The sequence below is a fragment of the Hippoglossus stenolepis genome, chromosome 24 (assembly GCF_022539355.2).
Source record: "Hippoglossus stenolepis isolate QCI-W04-F060 chromosome 24, HSTE1.2, whole genome shotgun sequence".
In the NCBI taxonomy this organism is placed as follows: Eukaryota; Metazoa; Chordata; class Actinopteri; order Pleuronectiformes; family Pleuronectidae; genus Hippoglossus; species Hippoglossus stenolepis.
In genome coordinates, this window is record NC_061506.1 from 4752512 (window position 1) to 4776115 (window position 23604).

The 23604-nt window shown below is 43.9% G+C and overlaps 1 protein-coding gene across 1 annotated transcript in view; it reads left to right on the forward strand.

Moving 5' to 3' along the window:
* Positions 1 to 1533: 1533 nt before the first annotated feature.
* The window catches only part of fam184aa (family with sequence similarity 184 member Aa), a 29836-nt gene continuing 7765 nt past the window's right edge, over positions 1534 to 23604 (forward strand). Inside the window, exons 1-14 of the mRNA XM_047339202.1 lie at positions 1534 to 1899; positions 9536 to 9613; positions 11181 to 11315; positions 11575 to 11671; positions 12981 to 13189; positions 13602 to 13775; positions 13975 to 14136; positions 14869 to 15004; positions 15614 to 15795; positions 15876 to 16061; positions 18362 to 18484; positions 18565 to 18726; positions 20928 to 21049; positions 21415 to 21565. Coding sequence (XP_047195158.1) covers positions 1726 to 1899; positions 9536 to 9613; positions 11181 to 11315; positions 11575 to 11671; positions 12981 to 13189; positions 13602 to 13775; positions 13975 to 14136; positions 14869 to 15004; positions 15614 to 15795; positions 15876 to 16061; positions 18362 to 18484; positions 18565 to 18726; positions 20928 to 21049; positions 21415 to 21565 — 2091 coding nt within the window. The 5' untranslated portion in view covers positions 1534 to 1725. The remainder of the gene's footprint in view (positions 1900 to 9535; positions 9614 to 11180; positions 11316 to 11574; positions 11672 to 12980; positions 13190 to 13601; positions 13776 to 13974; positions 14137 to 14868; positions 15005 to 15613; positions 15796 to 15875; positions 16062 to 18361; positions 18485 to 18564; positions 18727 to 20927; positions 21050 to 21414; positions 21566 to 23604) is intronic.

Consider the following 23604-nt stretch of genomic DNA (forward strand, 5'->3'; position numbering starts at 1 on the left):
TTTAACACATTGATTGAACCAACAGATCCTTCAGTCATTTCTTTTGCAGTTCAAAAAACTACTAGCAGGTGTCACTGCAGGACCAGTCACCGCTGCAGCATGAGAGTGATGTCATGCAGTGAAGTATATTTTATTTTAATAAGACAATAGAAGAGGTAGACATAAAAAATAGATTAAAGAAACTATTACATACACTATTGTTCATCTATGTATACAGTTTTTGGTATATTTAAGTAAAAATGAAAGTGTATAAATAAAAGTTGTGAAGTACAAAAGTACAATCAATAAAATACTACTACAAATACAAAATATTAATCCTATGAAGAAGTACACAATTTAGATATACATTTTACAATATTAGATTATAATTATCGTAAAAGAAACACATTAACATGTAAGAATGAATGTGTGTCACAAGTAGGGTTGCAAAGGGGCGGAAGTTAAGCTCGGGAATTTTGGAAATTTTGACACTTTTTTTGCAAATGTTAGCTTATAACAGGTAACTTAAATGTAGTTGAAAACAAGACATTTATGTGTAAAACTACTTCCCCTTTGCACTTTACATCCATTTCCTCTAAAATAAAAATATATTCAGAAACCACCAATACTCATCTCCAACATACTGTCACATAGAGGAAACTGCTGAGGTCAGATTTTCATATTTAAGTCCATCGTTCCTGCAGGTTTTGATACGTTTTCACTGACCGAGTTCTATCCTGAGATCCACATAGAGACGGTAGAGTTCTACTCACAAATGGATTAAGTCAAAAATGTCATTTTAAAAATTTGTATTAGAAATGTTTGCATGCATGTCTGCTTATGACAAAACAAAATGTTTATATTTATGTCTGTATATGACAAGGTAAATACAGTTAGTATAAATTACCCCAAAGTTTCCAGTTTATTCCCATTAATTCCCGTATATTCCCGTTAATTCCCATGGAAAGTTTCCAACTTTGAATATTCCCGGAATTTTGCAACCCTAGTCACAAGTGAGAGTAAAATGAAGAAAATAAGATAAAGTACATAACGTTTTTGTTTAAATTATCCGGAATGGCAAAGTAACAAGTAAGTGACCTGTAAAATTCATGTAGTGGAGTAAAAGTATTTCTTTAAGTGGAGTAGAGTCAAGTGGCATATATTCAGTGGAGGTACTTGATTACATTGCTTGAATTAGTTACATTCCCTCACTGGTTATTGCGAAAAATATGAAAGCATGCATGTGATTTAATGTGTATTATGATGTATTAGTAGTAGTAGTGGTAGTAGTAGTAGTAGTAGTAGTAGTAGTAGTAGTAGTAGTATGCATCCTATATCTGCGATAGCCGTGAAGGCATCATCCTGCAGCTTGTGTGAGGCTGTAAATAAAAAATACAAATATATATAAAAGCTGCATTTTCCCACTCTGTGCTGTAATTAAACACACCAGCGTGCACGTACGCGCTGCGTTAAACCAACTGAACCCGGGCGCGCGCCTCGTAGCAGGGGGGGTGGGGGGACGCGCTTGAGCATCTGGCGCGCGTCTCCGCTCCTCTCATCACCTCCTCCATCCATCCCGAGCGCTCGCGCCCGGGACGGACGGTGTCTCGCGCGCCGCCGCTGCTCATCTCCCTCCGCCAGTGAAGACGAAGCACAAACACAACAATGGCAGCTTCTACCGCGTAGCTCCGGCCGTGTTGGAGGAGAAAGCGTCCGCGATCGGGCTTTTCTTAATTCCCGGGGAAAATGGCGACGGGGGCGGCGGGCTGGCAGCCCCCGTACAGCACCTCCACCTCCGGCAGCAGCACCAAGTACACCCTCTCTCCCACCTCCAGCATGTTTTACGACGGGAGCCTGACGCTGGAATACACTCAAGACCTGCATCTGAAGATGAGCAAGAAGATAGCACAGCTCACCAAGGTGCGTGCATGTGCATGAGGGGGGTGTAGTGATGTGGATGTACATGGAGTCCTGTAGAGAGGATGCTGATGCGGGATCATATGTAAACATGCTGGTGTGGAAGGGATGGAGCTGCTGGTGCTGTCCTGCAGATCTCCATGTTTGGTGCTGATGCTGAGTGCTGCTGTTTAACAGTTCTTCCTCCCTGCATGCTGCACAGGTCAGAGGGTTTCCCCTGAGACTCAGAGGTTGTGGTTGTTATTCATCAGCAGTTTTTAAGGACTTGCCAGAAGGAGTTGTGGCGAGAGATGAGAAAATTCTACAGGAACGAAGAAAACTACAAAAATAAGACAACTCTGCTTATAAGAAAATGCAACAGCGAATAAGAAAACACTACGGCAAAAGTAATGACAATTGCATCTATGAAAACACAATTGGAAATAAGACACAACAACATATAAGAAAACATAACAAGTAAGATAGCATGACAGCAAACAAGAAATCACAATGTAAATAATAAAACATTTGCATTAATAAGAAAAGACAATGGTGAATAGGAACATACAACTGTAAATAATAAAATATTACATGAATAAGGAAAGTAAGAAAACACAACAGCCAATAGGAAAACACAACGGCCAATAAGAAAACACCACAGTTGTATTTCCTAATTGTCCATTGTGATTGTCACCTCAGGGCCACCGTAGTCTCCTCCTGTGATCTTCCTCCTCTCTACAGGTTTCTCCTCTTCCCGTGCAGAGCTGTGACTGTGCTGGATTTCATGGCACCCATAGCTGAGAGCTCTCCAAACGCCCGGAGGAGTGTGTAGCTGTGTATTTACCCTCGGCCACGCCGCTCTTAAACCTGTGTGTGTTTGTTTCTGCCCTGCTCGCCACCCAGGGGCTGAGGGAAGTTATGTAATGTCAGAGGGCTGCAGGGGCTCGGCTGCTTCTCTGTTGTCCACCTGAAACCTCCGGAGCGTGCAGCTGTGAGGTAGCCTGAGGTCTCAGGTGGCGGCTGCGTTATTAATGTCTTATAGTGTAAAGGTGGATAAATAAAGCAGCTTATACGAGCATGCTTGTGCGATGGAGGGGGGGGGGGGGTGGACAAAGGCAGGAGGAGAGGGCAGGAGATTTTACATAACAGACATGGTGATACCGTCCCAGTGCAGAATTACATGGTGTGGATAAGCTGCACAGATATCCACAGAAACGTGGACATCCAGGATTAGAGCGCTGCGTTTCTGGGGTTGATTAAAACGAGGTTGGCAGGACATCGGCGGCGGCGTTACGGTCCACGAACAACAAACTGATCCCGTTGATATCCCTCGTGAAAATGTTTGTCTGCACCCATCCAGATTCACACCCACCTGCTCCAGTATACCCCTTCAGTGGAAATGGAGGAGAGAAGGAATCAATATCCAGATGTAAACATAAGTCTTAGTAGCCACATTACTAATGAGCTGCCAGGTCTGTAGAGAATGTGCAGATTTCATAGTGAATAATATCAACCTGTGACTTCTGCCATGAGAAACTCTCTGTTAATCTTTCAGTGGATTAACAGAAACATAATCTATTTCATTATGGATTATGATTCACAAAGTATGTTTATGTTCTTCTTGAACGTGATATCTTCAGATCAGTTTGAGGGAAAGTCTTCAAATTTGGTGAAAACGTTCACTTGGACTCGAAGATGAACTGATTAGATTTTGTCGCCTGGAGGTCAAAGGTCAAGGTCACGTTGGCTCTTTGATATCTCAACACTGCTTGAGGGAATTTCTTCAACTTTTGATCTGTTGTCACTTGGACTCAAAGATAAAGAGTAAAGTGAAAGTTAAGGATTTTCTTATACCTCTGCACCATTCAGTATGTAGAAATATATCCAGAGAAACTGCACTGGTTGGTGGAGGCCTACAACTGCAGTATGGTAATTCTAGTTTAATTTAACATGACCTGGTACAAGCTTCTCTTGTTATATCTGAATATATTTGGGTTTTGAGCTGTATAATAATTGCAATAATGCAAATAATTGTTATTAGTATTCAATCTTTTCTCACCGTAGTAAGATGTCTGAGATCCTTAGTCTCAAAACCGCATCTAATATTTATCTGTCGAGTTATTTCAGGCATTAGATTGTATTTTTTCTGCACTTCTGCTTTTGTATTCTCCAGCCTCCTTGAAAGCCCAGAGCACTTCCTTGTCTCCTGTATCCAGATGTCTTTAGCTTTTTAAAAATTGAACGTGTCGTGTCAGAGCTATGGCCCCTCGCTTTTGCTCGTGTCCCGGCGTCCGCAGGCTCCTGCTATCTGTTTACGAGTCTTAGTGCTTAATGTGGCGCATGTGTTGCTCGTCTGTGGAAACGTTTTTAACTTCAAATGAGTGAATCAGACGTCGCTTCACGGTGAGTCCCATGTTTGATGTGTTCGGGTGAGGTGCAGGAGCATTTCTTTAGATTTTTACCCCATGAGGCTGCTGCATTGTTTTCATTCATTCTGCAGCGTTGCTTTCAGGTAGAGCAGGAAAGTAAAATATAATTCTGTTCCTGAGTTAAGGTGTTGAATAATGGCTCAAAGAGTGTTTTCTGCAGAGCATTGTGATGTCACAGTGAAGTTGACCTTTGACCTGTTGCATAGAAAATGTCACCTCTTCATTATTTTATCCTGTTGTGCATTTGTATGACATTTTCTTTCAATAGCCTGTTAATTCTTGAGGTACGGCCAAATACAAAATGTCCTGTGTGTGGTCATTGTGACCTTGACCCTTGACCTTTGACCACTAAAAGTTGATCAGGTCATCTTTGAGTCCACGTGAACGTTTGCACCAAATTTGAAGAAAATCCCTCAGAGCAATCTCGAGATATCACGTTCACGAGAGTACAATGGACAGTCAGACATCCCAAAAATCCATGAACAGTGAGTTAATCAATGCAACGCCTCATATCGCAATTTCCCAGAAACCCCGGCTGATGTCTTCAGATCACAACACTCCAGTTCTCTGTCATTTGAAGAAAGGAAAGCAGTAAATCGTCCCTGTTCAGAGGGTGTTTGATTTTCTTTTGCTTGAATATTGAAGCAGTAATTACAGTTGACTGATTGATAAATTAGCTCATTATCTCATCCTCACACCCAACTGGACAGAAGTGGTAAACCACCACTCCAGAGAGAAACTGGCTGACCGATTTTATTCATAAACCAGGAGGAAATGTAGAAGATTTTTCTTTGCATTGGTTGAATCTCTTTGCTTTTATTTCTCTGCTGCATGCGAGTGACAAACAAACCCTAAGAGGTGTCAGTGTACGGTCCAGGATCAGTTGTTGTGCTGGTGCTGGTACAGTCGAGGGGAGATGCTCAGTTCTGACTCACACTCTCGTCACATGTAATCTGTTTAGTGGCCTGGAACCGCAAAGATTTAAATAAGACGTCATGAGTTTGGCCTTTCCTCCTCTTACATCATTTTCAGGAGCAACAGCTGTATTCAACCACTCAGCCGTTGTACACTGAACAGCCATCAGGAAGAAGGAAATCAAGTTTCTTTTGCCTTGTTCAAACACTGACGAGCCCCGAAATCAATTGATTTCCCAAATGGTCGGAGGTCGATTAAAGGCGTGCAGCAGTACAAATACTGGCATCTACAGGAAGAGATAAACATTTATAAAATCTCTATTGAATCAAATGTTGTAAAATTACCCCATCGATCGATCTGTTTGATGGAGGAATCTCGTCTCATGTTTTAAACACGAGTGTCATCAGTAAATGACCACGGGCCTCGCTGAGATGAGTCTTATGTTAACCGAGCGCCCGAGGGTGTTTCCTCTCAGTTTGTTCCTGAATCACAGGAAACACTATTTCCTTCTTCCCAGAGAGGCTCGGTGTGCCATCACACTTTTCCTGCTCTGATGTGGTGTAGTGATGCTCGGGGAGGAGCGTGCGTCCTTGGAGTCTCAACAACAAAAGAAGGAACAGGCACAAAGTGCTTTCACACCGCGACAGCGAGGACACAGAAAACAGTACTCATACATCAGTGTGCTCCATCTGATTGGTAACGGGGACCGTGTCGCCACTTCATGCCGAAGGAAAACAGTGCAATGAAAGCCGAGACGCTGAGGGATCCTGTTAAAACTACAGCACCACCGAGAACCAGGCTTTCATTAATCCTTTAATTAGCGAATATGATGCTAATCCCGTGAAAATGATGAGAGCACAGCAATAGAGTTTTGTCGGAGGAGAATGCTGCAGTTGTTCTACAGACATTCGCGACCTTTAGTCTGCGGCTCAGTCAATAGCGACCGAGTGCAGAAAACGTCCTGTGGCCTCAGAATCGTCCCTCCTGTGTTTCCCCATTGTCATTTTCCTCATTCGCTCTGTATTTGACATCGTGGTGATGAAAAGACTCGGACTGTAAATCTGAAAAAATTGTGACCGGCCACTCATTTGTCCACCTCTGTATTATTTACAGTTAATGTTTCCAGATGTAAATTGGTTGAGATCCATCATCCACAGAACCTCGATACCTTAACGTCATTGGTGCACGATGGCGGCGTTCACATCCAGGAATTCTTAGATCCCTCTGTGGGTAGAGGGAGGAACAGGTGACGTGTCGTCCAATGTCCACAGTGATGATAGAGGCTGAAAGAGAAAGCTGTGATGTTACAGCCCAGCAGTTCACATTAAATATAAATTATAAGGAACATGAATATTATAGGAAAAAACGAAAAAAGGCCCCTCCGTTAAAAGACCATCGTCATCCACCTGAAAGGTTTTTTATTTGTAACTGTTTCCTCTGCAGCGTTCGTATTTAGGATATTCTGGCTTCTTCTATTTTGGATCACACAACCACAAGAGGAAGCTTTTATCTGCATGTACAAGCATCTTTATCCAGCTTGTTGAAATCGTAAGTTGAGGAGGGGGCACCAGGTAATTTCCTCTCACATCAGGCGTATAGGAAGCGGTCAGTTGCAACAGGGACAGTGCTGCACAAAGGCCATTCAGGATGTCTTGCTGCTGTCTTTCCAGCTCTGAGTGTGACTGCGTCGCTGCAGGCTGCTGTGTCGCCTTCAGGCTGGGTTTGATCCGAGCCTGTGAAACCCCCCCAGCCTCTAGGAGAAGGGAGGAAGAAGCTATTAGCTGTCACTCTCTCTGTTTTCTTTCATTTCATTGTGAAGCAAGTCACATCCAGAGAAGACCGTTCGCACGCTCTGCTTCTCTTTCATGTGTCTGCTGGTGGGGGGGATGAGCCGAGAGGAAAATTACATGAAAAACAAATGCTGTGGCACGATGTACATATTCAAATTAAACCTGCTGTATTACAAATACATATATTTGTGTTGACCTGTTTAAAACACACACACACTTCTCACTTCTCCACTGAGACCATTAATCAGCCGGTCACGGCTTGTCAGCTCTCACCTGTCCGCTTGACAGATGTCAATAGAGTCTGTTACAACACGTTCAGCTCCGGAACAGTGGAGGCGACGCATCTCACAGGCGAAATCAAATCATGTGTCTGACAGCTGCCTTTTAGAACACAATGTGCATAGAAATGTGGATTCAAGTTTTAAACCTGAGTATTGTAATGTAAAGAGAAGAATTCTAGTATGTCATTATTGTCAGGACGGATAAAAGGTACAGTTAATATCTCAAAACCATCAAATCCACACATTGAAATGTACAAGTTCCAGATTTTTGTTTGTTTTAGAAGTATCTTGGAAAAAAACCTGGATCTGCACCTTTCTTGGTCCAGATCCTCGCCCAAATTTGAAGTTTCGTGGAAATCTGTTAAGTAGAAAAAGAAAGAAAACTAATAATACAACCAGCAAAGAAACAGACTTAACAGACCCACATACAGTGTCGTGGTAACTTGGAGGTAAAATGTGAACTAGGAATGTTGTTTGGAAGAGCCAGGGATCTGCAGGGCTCCACATTGATCCATCTCTGCACATTATTTAACATGTTCGTCTGATAAATGACTTGAACCATTTATTTTAGTTTTCTCCGCCAATTACAGTAATTGATTATCTTCCTAATTATTGCAGCACAACTCTGAAAGAACATGTATCTTTGGGGGTCGTGATACATGTACAGATATTTTTAGATACACTTGTTATTATTCCAGTCCTTTAAAGGATGTATACGTTCTTGCAGAATTTAGTTTGCTAATTTGTGGGAAGCAGGCGTCAGTGTTCGAGACTCAAATAGCAACGGAAAGTATCTTAATTCCCTTCGAGATGGAGAGAGGAAGAGGGAAGGGGGAGGAGAGGAGAGGAGAGGAGGAGAAGAAGAAGAACAAAAAGAGGAAGAGATAAAAGGGGTGAGAGCAGAGGGAGAGGAGAGAGAGAGAGATGAAAAGCAGCAGGCACAGCAGCATTATTAAAATAATCATGTATAATTGAAGGAACATTTCTATAGCTGGCTCGCTGCCGCGAATCAAAGGCTCACGGAGAACAGGGGTCTACCTGACTCTTCTTTCTGTGGAGGCACCAGCAGTGATGCTGAGGTAAATAAACACATGATTGTGATGATTGTCTCAAATCTTCCCATTACAGGTATTAAGTCATTTTTCATTTATCATCATCTGGCTTTTGAATCAAGGTCAATTGTGACCTCAGAATATCTGCTGCACACCGGTAGTGAAAAGGCCCTTGAAGATTTAAACAGTGCAGCAACTTTTACAAACGCAACAGGATTGGAAATCGCTTCTTCTTCGCCGCTCTAAAAACAGTACTTACCAGTTCCAGTATGTTTTATTTGTGCAACATTAATAATATATTTGGTGCAGAGAAAAGTTAGTGAAAGTAGTGAATGTTATTTGTGGTTTAAGTTAGTTTCCTGCCAACAAACTGTGGCTCTTCTTGCTCTGGCGCTGGTGGGGCTGTAATTAAGCTGACCATGACTGAATATTAGCTGCTCACCAGGGGCTTCAATTTGCTGAAGTTTTTTTTTTTTTTTTAAACCTCCTGCATATCATTTACCTCCAGCACTTCTAAAACCAACTCCTAATCCTGGTGGATGGAGCAGCCATGACTGACAAGCTGTTATTAGCTTGTTTGTGTGTGCCGCAGCCCGCGGGGTCTCACAGGTGATCATACAGGAGACACACTGAGATTGAAAGTTGTTTTTTGTGCTGACTGAGACATGATATGTAGGACAAAACACTTTAGAGAAACCATAGACAGAAGAAATGAGAAGAAAAACACCAGAGTATCTAGAGACGACAGACTAGTGCAATGCAGACGTTTTTATTAATATTCTTCATAATTTATATTCAATGTGAGCTGCTGGGCTTTCTCTTTCTGCCTCCATCATCACTGTGGTCATAGACAGATATAAAGATGGACGACACGTCTCCACTTCCTCCCACTATCCGGAAATGAAGCCAAAATATCTGGCGTATCGCTGTCAATCATAAAAATTGGTACAAATCATCATCCTCTGTCTGTGGATAACACTTCTTTTTAATCAAACCTGCTTCTCTCCTCTCTTGAAGATGCTAGGATTCATTTTGTTGCAGGGCTGAACTTCATTTTGGAACTATTGATCTGATATAGAAACAGTTAATCAGAGCCTTCTCTCTCTCTCTCTCTCTCTCTCTCTCTCTCTCTCTCTCTCTCTCTCTCTCTCTCCCTTCTTCCCTCTGTTGTCTCATCTCCTTCCTGTCTCCAGGTTATTTACGCACTGAACACCAAGAACGACGAGCACGAGGAAGAAATCGACTCTCTGAAAGAAGCCCACGAGGACGAGGTACGGACGTCACAACGCTTCAAACGCTTGTGAATGTTTACAGCACAGGAGAATATGTCACTTTCTAATCATCTTTGAAAAGGTCAAAGGTCGTCTCACTACTCCTTTCTATATCAGTTATCATGACAGAGAAAGTACATTTTAGTGGCAGACCACTGATATATCATTGGTTTCCGTGGGGATATTTGTTCTCCTGAAGGAGTCTGTCCTTTGCATGTTTAATTTTGTAGCGACTCAGAATCGTGCACCAGTGTGTGATTCAGCGGCACGCGGTCCGCCACCCGCCTGCAGGGAGCAAGGTCGACGCTGCATTGTGCACACACAGCGAACACAGATCCTAAAATATTGCAAACACATTTGCTGAGAAAATAAATCAGGCGTTTCCATTAAGGCAGCGCAAAGAGGAAACTGCCAACCCACTAGAAAAATGTCCAAGTGAGGCCCATGTGAGAATTCAGCAGGAAAGCACCTTCACCTGCTGCGTTCTTCATATGCAAAAGGCAAATGTCTGGACCCAATTTTCATGCTTGTTTTTTCAGAACAGCTTTAATGCTGCTTTGCATTTGCATTACATACATACATTCTTACAGAAAATAGTCCCTCACGTGTTTGATGATGGTTGTGGAGAGCGCTCCACTCCAAAATCCCCTAAAGGTGTTTTATACCCATCAACCTGTTCATTGACTCCTTATGCTCTGTTTGCAAACATAAGAATAACCAGTTCAATAAATCTTCACATGCAAAATGCTGCTGTAAATAATATGCAGCCGCAGCATCTTTTGTTTTAAAAAAGCTTCTCCAGATTCTCCACTTCGTCCACTTCACTGCCTGTTGTATATCATAATTGATGTTGATGGGTAACAGCCAACAACACACCCACCACCCACCATTACTTAAAGAGTTCCAAATGCTTTTTTCTTCACTGTGCAGTTGATTTTCTCCACTGATTTCGCTGACGTAAAACAAATCTGACTCCAGATTAAAACTCACAAGTTCATCGCACGGAGGCCGAAGCTGATCTGAGACCGTTTGAAATGTGTTGGTTTCATTCGTATTGCTTTCAGAGAGCAGCTTTACCGAACCGTGTTCTGAGTGGGTAATTAAATTTGTGTTGCTTTCAACTGTTCCATTTTTGCGAGTGGGACTTTTCGCCGCTGCCAAGACACATTTCTTGGAGGCAGCCGTGTTTTTCTGGCACCTACTTTTATTTATTTCTATGTTTTGTCCCGTTAGTTCGTGTTCCCACCTACACTCTGTAAATCCTCCATAATAAAGGGATGAAGCAAAACCATGGACGTTCTATTTCACGTTATATTACGTGATGGAGTAATAGGGGCATATTGACAAGGGATACAATTTGGAGACTCAACTTTATTTATTCTCGTCATATTACAACTTTAATCTCATTAATCTTACGACTTGATTGCGAGAATGAAGTTGTGATATTACGACTATATTCTCAAAATCGAATTTCTTTTTGGGCTTCTACTGGCCCTAATACATCTTGTACAATACAATCGTTTCTGGGGCATTAAAGGTGCTGGCCGTTTTGTGTTCTCCTGCTCAGGTCCAACACATTGTGACAGAGACCAGAGACAAAATCATGCAGTACAAGAGCAAGATGGTGGACGAGGCGGACCTGCGGCGGCGGCTGGCCAGTCTGGAGGAATCCGTGGAACTGCACGAACACATGAAGAGACAGGTTGTTCACTGCTGCTGGGCACCGGGGGGGCTTCACTTGAGTCACTGTGTTGTGGAAACATCTGTAGCGCTTTACAGATGTCGTTATCTTCACATCATCAGCCGCCTTTTACTGAAGGGAATTACAATCTGAGCTGAGCTGCGCGGCTTCCAATAATCTCGTGATGCATCGTAAACTGACGTAACCGCACAACATTGGAGTGTGTTGATATAGTGTGAAATAATGTAATGCCGTTGTCGTGATGTTTTGTCGCTGTCAGGCTTTAGCAGAGTTTGAGATGTACAGACAGAGAATGGAGGACTCCCAGCTCTGCACCGAGGCCCAGCACACACAGAGAGTGGTTTCTATGAGCACACACACATGCACACACATGCACACACTGGAGACTGGAGATTCATTGGGATTCCTAGACCCAGTTCATGAAATATTTAATACTCTACTCACTCTAGCAATGCGTAAAACAAAAATATCAGGTTTCTACCACCAGGACGACTAAATTGAGCTGAGACTCCAGCGTGTGGCTTCTGCTTCTTTTGCATTGTTAGAGTTTTCTCGTATGCAGCACTTGTTCCTCCGAGGTTTTGTGGATGTCCACGAGATTTCTCCTCAAAGACCAACAGTGGCATCGCACTCAGACACAACACATGTCACTAGAATAGCTGTAGTTTACCATCAGGACTCTTGCTTCCGAGACGACAGCTAAACATGTTACTTACGTTATTTATGCCATGTTTTCCCAGCGGAGTGAAGGTGTTGCAGGATTTGTTCGCTTCTTTTTGGCTCTCATTGTAACATGTTGTAGACCTAGACTGTATTTAAAGATGGACGACGCGTCTCCATTTCCTCCCGTTGTACAAAAAGTTATATCTTGACTGACTAGTTTAATCCGTGTCCCATCCACTAACATAGAGGAGGTGGAGATTATGACCTATACTGCAGCCTGCCACCAGGAGGCAATCAAGAGGATTTAGCTTTACTTTTTGGGGAGCAGTCAGTCGACCATCTTTCTATACAATCTATCAAAAAGTGTTAATTGAATCTGATGTGCTTACATACATCATGTTTTGTCATGCCATGCATCACATCCCGTCATGACACAGCATCATACACACCTGCTTCTGTCGAGTCTGATGGCAGTGGGCGTAAACGACCATGTGAAGTGTGTTTCGCCGCGATGAGCTCGAGGCCCAACGTGCTCGGCTCATCCTCACACCATCTGCGTCTGGACTGGTCTGCGTCCGCTTTGGGACCTGTCCCTCGTCTCTCCCTCTCTTTTCCGCCCCTGCCCTCACACTGTCTCGTCCCGGTTTGACTAAAGAGACGGCCTCTTTAGCAAAAGTCTGCTGGCGTCGCACGTCATCACATCTCATGCCACATTTTTATGTCTTGTTTTTTCCAACCTGTCTGTCGCATTTCTTTGTCGCAACAGCAAACACGGTCAAGTTGCTTTGTTGCTGCCGTTCGCAGGCGTAGCTTTGAAAGAACAAATTATGTGACGGCATGTAAGTTAAAGGAATTCAATCATTTGCTCTTTTCTTAATTATGACAGAGGGATTTTGAAGAGATGCTGAGAGCATTTAGCTTGGCACAGGTAGAGATTAGGTTGGCAAACAACACACTCAACGATTCCAACGGAAAAAATAGAAAAATGTTTCGTGGTTTCATAGGTGGAGGAGATGCGTCGGGATTTTGAGGAGAAGCTGCGGGCATTCAGCCAGGCTCAGGCCCAGTTTGAGGCTGATAAGCGGCGAGCGATGGAGGAGCTGAGGACCACCCACCGCCAGGAGGTGGAGGAAATCCTCAACAACCAGCAGAACCAGAGCGCCACCTCCACAGAAGACCAGGAGAAACTGGCCGAGCTCCATAGACAAGAGGTGGGCTGAGAGTGAGAGAGAAAAGGAAGATAGATGTGTCTTTTTTGGAAGGACAAAACCTTTGGATTGAAGTTAATGCCACAAGTTACTTGTTGGGGTAGCTGCTGTGTCAGAGGCTTTTTAAATCTTCAGTTTCTGGCATGAAAACTGAACAATGTAGGGTTGTTTTGGTGGCGCACTTGGCTTTTGAGTATGATGTAAACTTGAAGTGGTTAAAATCGGACCATGGACCTTTGTTGCATGTCATCCTCTTATTTTCTTCCCATTTTTTATTTCCTATCAACTGTTTACTGTCCAAAATATAACAGCTTTCCCAAAGACTAATCCTTTGAAACATAAAAAAGTTATTAAATATCCACAAAAGCCAGTTTGTGTTTCGGCATCTGACATTGAAATCCGTCTGGCGGTGTAGGTGGAGGCGTTGATGGAGAGGGTGGAGGAGATTACGAAGGACAAGGTCCGTCTGGTGGAGGAGTACGAGGCCAAGCTGGCGAAGGCTCAGGAGTATTACGAGCGGGAGCTGGAGGCCATGAGGAGGACACACCAGCTCACCACTGAGAACCTGCTGGCCTGGAAAAGGACGGAGGTGAAACCACAGCACAGACTCACTGTCGAAAGAAACAAGCAGCCACATTTAATTGAGTTATATTTGATCCTCCTTTTCTTTATTTTGAATATCAAACTTGAACTTGGTCATATACAAACTTCCAAAATGTGTTTACCATGATGTTTACCATTTAGTCCAGTTATATTGATATTACTCTCCATTTTGTGCTCGTGTCCAGGTCGAGCTGCGTAAAGAGTTCCAGGCTCAGGACGCGGCGCTGCAGCGCTCGCTGTCGAAGCTGAGGAGTGAGCTCCAGAAAGCTCAGGAGGAGGCAAGAGAGAACCGAGACAAGACCAACAGGCTGCAGACGTCACTGGCCAACGCTGAGGGGACAATCAAGGTGTGTGTGTGTGTGTGTGTTCCAGGCCTTATTCATGTTGTGGAGACCTTAGTTTACTTATATCATAAATCATTAGGTTTAGGTTAAAGTTTTAGGTAAAGATTAGGTTTAGATTAAGGTTGGCTAAGGTTGGGCAAGTAATAACTGAAGTTAAGGTTAGAGTAAGTCTCTAGGAAATCAATGTAATGTCCTCTGAAGTCCTGGAGACAGAACTGTGTGTGTTCATGCATGAACACACACAGGATGCAGGATGAACATGACGTTTTGCTCTCTTAGATTGTTTTGGTAAATCTGATTATCACTTAGGACCGATCTCCCCAATAAACAGGAAGAGTACAAGAGTCTCCTGTTGGTTACATTTGGGCTGCAAATTGGGCTAAATTGGATGAAAAACTGTTGCTGAAAACAGATAAAAGTAAAAGCTCCGGGGCAAAAGTAAAACTGTTTTCAGGAATCTCTTAAGTGGGAAACCTAATGTGGTGTGCGCTGATGGTCCTGCAGGCAAATCTGCTGAGCAGGACGAGCTGGAAAGGTCTATGTGACTCCAGGCTGTGGCGGGAGAGATATGACTGGGTTTTAAAACACACATAATGTTGGATTGTTAGGATTTGTGTTTAGGAAGTGTTTATGTGTGTGTGTGTGTGTGTGTGTGTGTGTGTGTGTGTGTGTGTGTGTGTGTGTGTGTGTGTGTGTGTGTGTGTGTGTGTGTGTGTATGTGTGTGTGTGTGGCAGAACCTGCACAAGCAGCTGGAAGAAGCCATCCAGGACGGAGAGATCTGGGTGATGCAGCTGAAGGACACTGAGTATGAACTCGACGGCAGCAGGGAGCGAGTGCAACAGCAGGCCACTGAAATCCTCCACAAAGCCAGTAAGAGACTCATTTACTGTGGAGTTTAATGGTCACAGATGTTTTTTATATGTGTTAAAGGAATTATTCCTCATATACTATCAACAACAACATTGCAACGATACAAAGGGGGTTGAAAAATCTGCATTTTCCTTTGAAAGGGAATTTCCACTGTTGCCTATTCTTATGTTTTGTGCATTCCGACTGTGCAGCTCCTTGAAGAAGCTCCGTCGACACATTACCCTCCACATGCTGCAGATCTGAAGACGCCCTCTGCCTTACTGCGTTCACGCTGAGCCTCGTTTCCGAGCGAAGGATCGCTTCTTGTTTGGAAAATTGTTTTGTTCACTTAGAAAGCTGTGGATTAAACCTTTCATAATCCATTCACAAGATGAACATTTGTCATGTAAACTCTCCTCGTGCCTTTTTTTAAACATCTGCTCCCTTTACATTCTTTTCTCTTGTTTGTCATGTACCAGTTTTCTCGCTGTTTAACAAGCGGCGTTTCTTCCTCAGAGGAACGTATGAACAGCTCAACACGAAGCTGGGAGTCTGTTTGTTCTGTCGTCTCGGCTGTGAAGTCACAACGGTGCCAAATGTGCTGAATGAGTTTGATGTGACTGTTCCCAGGTCAGATCGGCTCGCTGCAGGCCACCCAGATGTCCCACGAGGCAACCATCAGGAACCTGGACCAGGAGCAGAGTCGGCTGAAGGAGAAGATCAGCCGGCTGGAGGAGGAGAGGGAGGCGCTGCTCAACCAGAGCCAGGCCACAAACGAACAGCACAAACAACAAGTGGTCGCTCTAGAGCAGGTGCTTTTACTTTTAAACATACAATTCCAGTCCGGTCTCAAAGGTCACAAACCGCCTAAAGCTTCTTCTCCCCTCCTCAGTCTCTGCGCGAGGAGCACCAGGGCTTCGAGAAGGAGCTCTCCAGACTCAGGGCGCACTACGAGGAGGAGACGCTGCGCTACAGGGAGGCGCAGGTCCGGGCGCTGGAGGAGATGGAGGAGAAGCACCAGTCCATGACGGAGGAGGCCCAGCAGGAGAAGGAGGAGGAGAAGAATGTCCTCATGGCGGTGAGTACCAACATTTCGGGTTTCAAATATAGTCAAATAAGTTCTTTGTAATTTGCTTTAGGATATTTTTCAACTATGGAAATAAAAGTCATGATTCAAACAAATGATTTCACCTGTTGTCATTGTTCTGTGGTCTGAGCTGATGTTGTATATCACACGTACAGATTTGCTCTTATCGAATCAAACACTGTGTTTTCTTTGTGTTATATATGACTCACTGCTGTGAGTGCGTCAAACCCTCTGCTGCGAAAAAATCCCAAGCTCAGCTCGAGCTGTTCTCACAATTTTAAAAATGGGAGCAGAGGGAGCCAGAGATTGTTTATTTGTCTTCGTCATTTATGATATTTACATATATGGACCCGTGTGGTGATAAAACACGGACAAGGGCCACAAGTGAAGTGACAAATTTCTTAGACAAAAACGTTAATTACGACAAAACACAGCTGGATGTTGCTCTCAGGGTTTTTATCTCTCTCTCAATTCAAGTGTCCTGGGCTGTTTAAAAAAATATGTATCTCCAAGAAACGAGTGCCACCCCCCCAGTGACTGCACACATTTAATTAGGTCAACATTAAGACTTAAGACATGAAAACAACATCGCTATCTCCCCGTATTTCACTCTGCGTCCTTCATTTTCTCATCAAATGTTCCCCCCCCGCTTTCATCCTCCAGGGGTTTTTTTTTCCTCCTCCTTCTCCGTCCTCCGTCTCCGAGTTCAAAGTTGCTGCGCGGAGCGAATACAAATGTCCTCGTTGCCGAAGGAGCAAGAAGAACGTAATCAAATTAGGCAGGTTAAATTAATTCACCCTGATTCGTTCACCAGCTACAACAACGTCGCATTACTGAAAACAAATGGTTCAAAGCAGGAAGGAGGACGCGGCTTGATGCCTCAGCCGGTGTGGGCTGTGAGCCGAGCATGATGGGTACTCCAGTAGTAGAAGAAACAACATGAATCATTTGGCAATATTTGAAAACTAACTCAATATGTAAAAACTAGAATAGAGCGTATTCCTCTGCCCAACAGTCGGCTTGAATTCAGTCAAGTTTCAACAAATTTTGTTCATCAAGATCAAAGATCAAAATCAAAATACACAAATCTCGCAATGTTAAAGAAAATGGAATATGACTGATTTTCATTGACATTAAACCCTGCCTCAAAGCCAAGTGACAGTGCAGTGCATGTGGGTGTGTGTTTATAGATCCCCTGAAAGAAAGGAAGAGAAATGGAGAGAAGGAATTACAGAGGGGTGGGGGGGTGAAGAAAGGAGATATTCTGTAAGCCGGAGCAGTGCTGTGCTTCATCTTTAGATAAACGTCTGTTTTTATTTGGAGCGAAATCAAAGATGATGCAGGACGACAACTGGGGTGAAACAGAGAGGACGACAGAACTGGTCCTTTTTTATGAATCCTTTTAAATAGTATCATTATTGTGAACATGATATCTCAAGCACGCTTTGAAGATTTTTTTTCCCAATTTGGTACAAACATTCACTTGGGCTCAAAGATGAACTGGTTTGAGTTTAGTGGTCAAAGGTCAAAGGTCACGGTGACCTTATATGAGTCTGGAAGAAAACGTGTGGAGACTGAGACTGCACTGGTTGGTGGAGGCGTACAACTGCAGGGTGGTAATTCTATTCTGTTCTATCTGTTACAGTAACATAAATAGCAAAGAATAAACTTATGTTTGTAGATGCCGCGCTGTTTATGGAGTGTGACTAAACTGCTGCAACAGAGCACAATGACTTTTTATTTCGTAAAAGATATAACCACTAAAGATTTCTGTGTGAGGGATGAATAGAAAAGCGAGAAATAGTCTAAATATAGGGAGAAAAGGAGAATTTCACGAGATAAATTCCGAGTGGCCCAGAAAGGCTTTATTGCTGTGGTGTGAGGATTATAGGCACTGGTTGGTTTTCACTCGCTGGCCTTTTAAGTTGAAATGACAACCCATGTGTCCCTCCCTCATTCAGCGGCCATGCTTCACACCCACCAGCTGCCACGACACTATATTAAGGCACAAATGGGATTTACTGTTCAGTGGCTTCCTAACGCTCTCCTCCGTTTTTTAAAGATTATACTTTCAGGGTATTTCACTATAAACGCCTTTGGAACTGTACTCCTCTTACTGCACAAGGGTCATCGTGCTTTCATACAAACACACTTATTATTAAGTACATGAATGGGTTCTTTGTCAGGGAAGGTATAGGAGTATAACGTTTTTAAACATTGCCAAATTTCTAATCGATCCTTTCTGTCCTTCCTCTTCTGCTCATCCATCCTTCCTCCTTTTGCTCCTGCAGAAAATGAGTCAGGAGTTTGAGATCAAGCGTTTGTCGCTGGAGGAGCAGCGGGACCGTCTCCAGCAGCAACTGGACAACCTGAAGGAGGAGCTCTCGGCCAAACTCAACATGGCCAACCAGGAGGTACGAAACGTTGAGTCGGCTCCTCTTGAAAAACGTGACCCATCTCATTCCACCTTCTAACCCTCTGGCGATCCCCTCAGGTGTCCCACCTCCAGGAGCTGGTGAGGGAGGGGCAGCAGAACCTGGGCTCGGCTCAGACGCAGATCAGCTGTTTGAAGGAGACTCAGGAGAAACTCAGGATAGAACTGGACGCGACCAGAGCCCGAGTCCGGGAGACCAGTAACCTGCTCACTGACCTTCAGGTGAGGAGAAGAAGTGGTAGGAATCAATCAACTTGAAATGTCTGTCGCAATTAATACATTCTGAAACACAAAGGCTATTATTTTATATTATTATTTATCCCTTTCCCCGATAACAGACTGCCAATGTGACCGTTCACAACCACAACACAAATATCAGTTCATAATTTCTGTCCCTATCCACACATTATTCCGTATTCAGTTGAGCAAAGAGGTTTTGGAGTGATCCTGAGTAAAGTAAATAAATAATAGTGTCTGGAAGATGCTGTCCGTCTAGTCATTCAGGTGATCGGGGGGGTTTACACACAGCCAATCAGAGACTCTGTTAATCCTTGCTTAGTCATTCAATGTGACAGTCAGCCGGCAAGTTTGTCAATCACACACTGCAGTCGAGCATTAACCTGTCGGCCAATCACAGTCAACGTTTCAACTGTAATGTGCTTAGTGTTAATGATGTCAGGAAGGGACGGAGGCAAACAGAGGAAATGAGAAAGAGAGAAGAGAAGAGGATATTGATGGATGGATTGAGGGCTTGACGGGTGAAGGGATGGATCGAATAGATTAATTGTGCAGGAAAACCGTACGTGATAGTCTTGTGCTAAATTGTTGTGATGTCAGAAGGGACGGAGGGAAAGAGAGGAGATGAGAAAGAGAGAAGGGGGATGGATGGATGGATAGAAGAGAATATGGATGGATGAATGGAAGAATGGAGCGCTGGGAGAGGACGTTGAGAAACCAGGGGAGGAGAGGAAAGCAGGCAGCACTGATGGCCAGCTGTGAGTTAATGATGATGAGGCTATTGTGAGTTTAGTGGTCCTGAGATTGAAGAGCTGGTGTGAGACACAGGGAGAGTGTGTGTCTGAAATTGGCTGAATCTTTGTTTATTATTACTCTTACTATTAAGAATAATGTTCGTCTATTCCTAGTAAAAAAGCCACAGTACTTTAAAAACGCCCAATGGAGATAATTGAAATCATCACCGTGGCTTTAAAATACTAAGTATCCTCAGCCGACAATACAGACATCAACTCAGTAACGTTCAAAAGTCAAATAAATGAGTAAGACACAACTGCTGGAAACTCCAGTGACGAATAAAAGACGGAGCGATGGCTGATGAAAGATGCAGCAGCCAGAGCGACTGAATGAGGAGCTGATAATTACATAAAACTGCTAAGTGGCGCTCTTTGCTTTTCCCACCAGCTCGTCTATAAAAAGACACAGGATTGTATCTTTCACTCGCAGCCCGAGCGCCGCTTCACAGCCAATCTAGACCAGCCATTGTTCGGCGGGATATGAACCCTTGAATGCCTCATTATGCTCTAAAAGGATTGCAGAAAGAAGCGAGAACGGAGTCTGTGTAGAGGCACGTCGTTTCTTTGTGCCACTTGTGATGATAACGCAGCGCTAATTGTCAGGTGCATGCATTTATATTTGTGTGTTGAAATCGTAGACTGTAAATAAAGATGGACGACGTGGCTTCAGCTCCTCGCGCCATCCAGAAATGAAGCTGAAATATCCTGGATGCGAACTATCCAGATGTTCACCTTCATTAACATTGTTTAACATTATCTCAGAGAATAATTCATGGCTCTTGATGAAAAACGGATATTTATGAGTGCGTGCAATTTGGTGGATTCAAGGGTTCTGTGAGACGTGTTTGAAAAAAAGTCATCGCTGATAACTTTTTTCTAACCTTCATCGAAAAGGAAAATTGCAAACAGTTCTCGTCTGGATTAAACCACTCAAACTTTCCACCCGGGAGCCGAACACGAGAGCAACAGGTCTTTTTCTTTCTTAATGAGCTCGTCAGCAGATAAACCCCGGAGCCTCTTGGAGCAGCTGCAAACGGGTGACCCGGTGAAGTTAGCTTCTGCCTTGAAAACCTGCGCATTTCAAATGGCCCGTAGCTGTGGCATTATAAATAGACGTGGAGGTGGGCACGATGAGTCACCCAACTCTCGGCTATTGAAGTGCTGCATCTGGCCAGGGATGGGAATTTGGGAAGATTTTCTGCTTCTGTTATTGTTAAGGGCTCAGGACTCTTTCAGCAACACTCACTTACTTTGGGTCATAGCCTCAGATTCACACTTTGACTCCCATATTCCAACCTAAATTTTAATCAATTCCTTAACTGGACGAGTCTGTGAAGGTACGAACCAGTGGAGCATTTGGGCTAAAGCCTGTGTACATGTGTGTGTTTGCAGGAGGAGATCGAGACTCAGAAACAGCAGCATGAGGCCCGAGTGATGTCCATCAGAACGGAGGAGAAACAGAAGATGGACAAGATGGGAGACGACTTGGACCAGAGATGGCGAGATGCACTGCAGTAAATGAAAAAAGACGAGAAAAATCCCCTCTCTGTCCTCACATATCTCACACTGACAACTTATCCGTCTCGCTCCATCGTGTTTTGCTCCTTCCATTTGTTTTCTCGTTCATCTCTGTCATCTCTCGCCCCCTCTCCGTCACAATCACACTTGTTATCTGCGTAACAAGCAGACTTTGTTTTGCCAAAAAACACTCATGGATATTAATAAGGAGGGATGACAGAAGAACGAGGGTGGAAGCAAGTTAATTGAGGCGTGCGATATTTACCGATATCCTTTTAGCAGGACGAAGTGCAGCAGAACAAGGACGCTGACAGGATAAATGATCATTCCCCCAAACTGTGTCTGTGATCTGACTCTGCAGGGAAGAGGTGCGTATGTTGAAGGAGGAGCTGACCGAGGAGTACGAAGCCGACAAGCAGGCGGCGATGACGCAGCTCTCCCAGCAGAAAGAGCTGGAGATGATGGCGGCAAGAGAGGGCTGGCAGAGGAAGGTGGAGGACCTGCTGGAACAGGTGACACACACACACACACACACACACACACACACACACACACACACACACACACACACACACACACACACACACACACACACACACTTCCTAAAAAGATATTCTGCTCATAAATGATTGTACGCACGACTCAGACAACAACAGGATGTAAAATATGAAAAGGTAACAGGTGGAGGTTCAGAACTGGCGTCTTCTGGCGCTGAAAAGTAAACTAACTTTAATCAATTTTAAAATATATATATTAATTTATAACACTATAGGAAGCATGGATCAGTTTTCTTCTGGCAGCGTCACATACGTTAACTTAACTGCTCCTGGGAACTGCTTCAATGTCAGAATGACGTCCACACCAGTCACTGCTCAGTAATTCAAAGGAATACATCCTATGAATTCCTGGAGAATCTCTGTGATTGGACGGACAACTTGACCCACAAATTTGCAGCGTTGACCAATAGTAGCTCCTCCTGACGGTGCCGGAGACACAATGGAGGAAGCTGCAGAAGCGTTTGAGCTCAGTTTGCACCGACCTCCTTTTCTCCTCTGCCGCACACAAGAGGAATGTTTTGCAGACACTTATTCAAAACGTCTCTTGAACAAATAGCGTGAACTTTTCTTTACTGACAAGTTTGTTATGCCAGGGAGGTTTTTTACCTACTTCAGGGAAACTTTTAGATTGAATAACAAATACAGAACGCCCAAGAGAACAAGCTGCCCAAAACAAAGAGAACAGAGAGAAGCTCGGGGAGCTGCTGTTACTGACTGGGGTTAGCCAGCCTGTTCTGTGTTTTACTTTTCTCTTGACAGGGTTTTTAAAACTCTAAATCCAAAAGCTACAGCATAAGGTACGGACCACATGTACGCCACGCTGCACCGAGCACAGTCTGCTTTCACAGCACAACACCTGGTGCAGGCAGGTGCACTATCTGTCACATATGCACGTACATCATCTGCTTTTAGAGGCTGATGAATGTGTTCTTGATGCGTGTTGTTCTACTTCTGTGACCAGTGGTGGTAAGGATATGAAGAGAAGCTTCCTGTTTCAGCTGCTCAGATCAGGAAGTTAAGATCTGTTGTATCAACAGTGAGAACCATTCGGCGCCGTGCTGAAAGCCTGGGCGCTCGTCTACTCACGCTCACGCGGCTGACAGTGCCGAGCAGAGTGCCCCCTGGGTAATTCAGAGCTCGGCTGAGTCACAACTGAAACCTCAAAGAGGCTCGTTCTGATTTTGCCAAGACGCCGGTGGCCTCGGATAAACGCTTTCTGACAAGCCGGCGCCAGCGTCCACCGATGCCAGCGTGGTAACTTTTCAGATGCACCCACCCCCTCCTTTCCCGAGCCGTGACAAAAGTAGCTCACGACAAGGCTCTGCAAAGTTAAAGGAGCCGTCTGATTCTGAAATGAATGCTGTTTGCTGTTTTACACATTAGTACTTTAGTGTTAATTTATCAGTTGACTGATGTTGGCCAGTAGCAGACATCTGTATCTGCGTTTGTGTGACAGTGTGTTGTTTATTTAAAACAGTAGACACTCAGTTTGAGAGGACTCTGTTGATAGGAGTTTTAAAAAAGGGTAATTTCGCCTCATACTTCAATAATTCCAATGGGAAATTGGAAAGAATTTCCCATTAAAATGTAAGCCTCTTGTGTCCGTCTCTATCGGACAGAAACAACCATCAGACCAGTGCACTTGATGGGCACGACAATTATATGTGCAGCTAAAGTGGAAAATACAGTGTGTCTGTGTTGTTCCATGTGTGTGTAGATGTAACATCATTATCTATAATGACTTCTTTTTCATTAAGATAGTTTCATTACAAGGTCCCCGCCCCAGGCTGCTGCGTGTGTGTGTGTGTGTGTGTGTGTGTGTGTGTGTGTGTGTGTGTGTGTGTGTGTGTGTGTGTGTGTGTGTGTGTGCACGTAGGGTGTTAAATGGCATTGAGATCACACACATGCACTACAGTTTTACTAAGATACTTCTACCGCATTAAGTCCCGGCCTGAAGACATCCACATGCTTATATTCAGTTACAGTCATAGCGC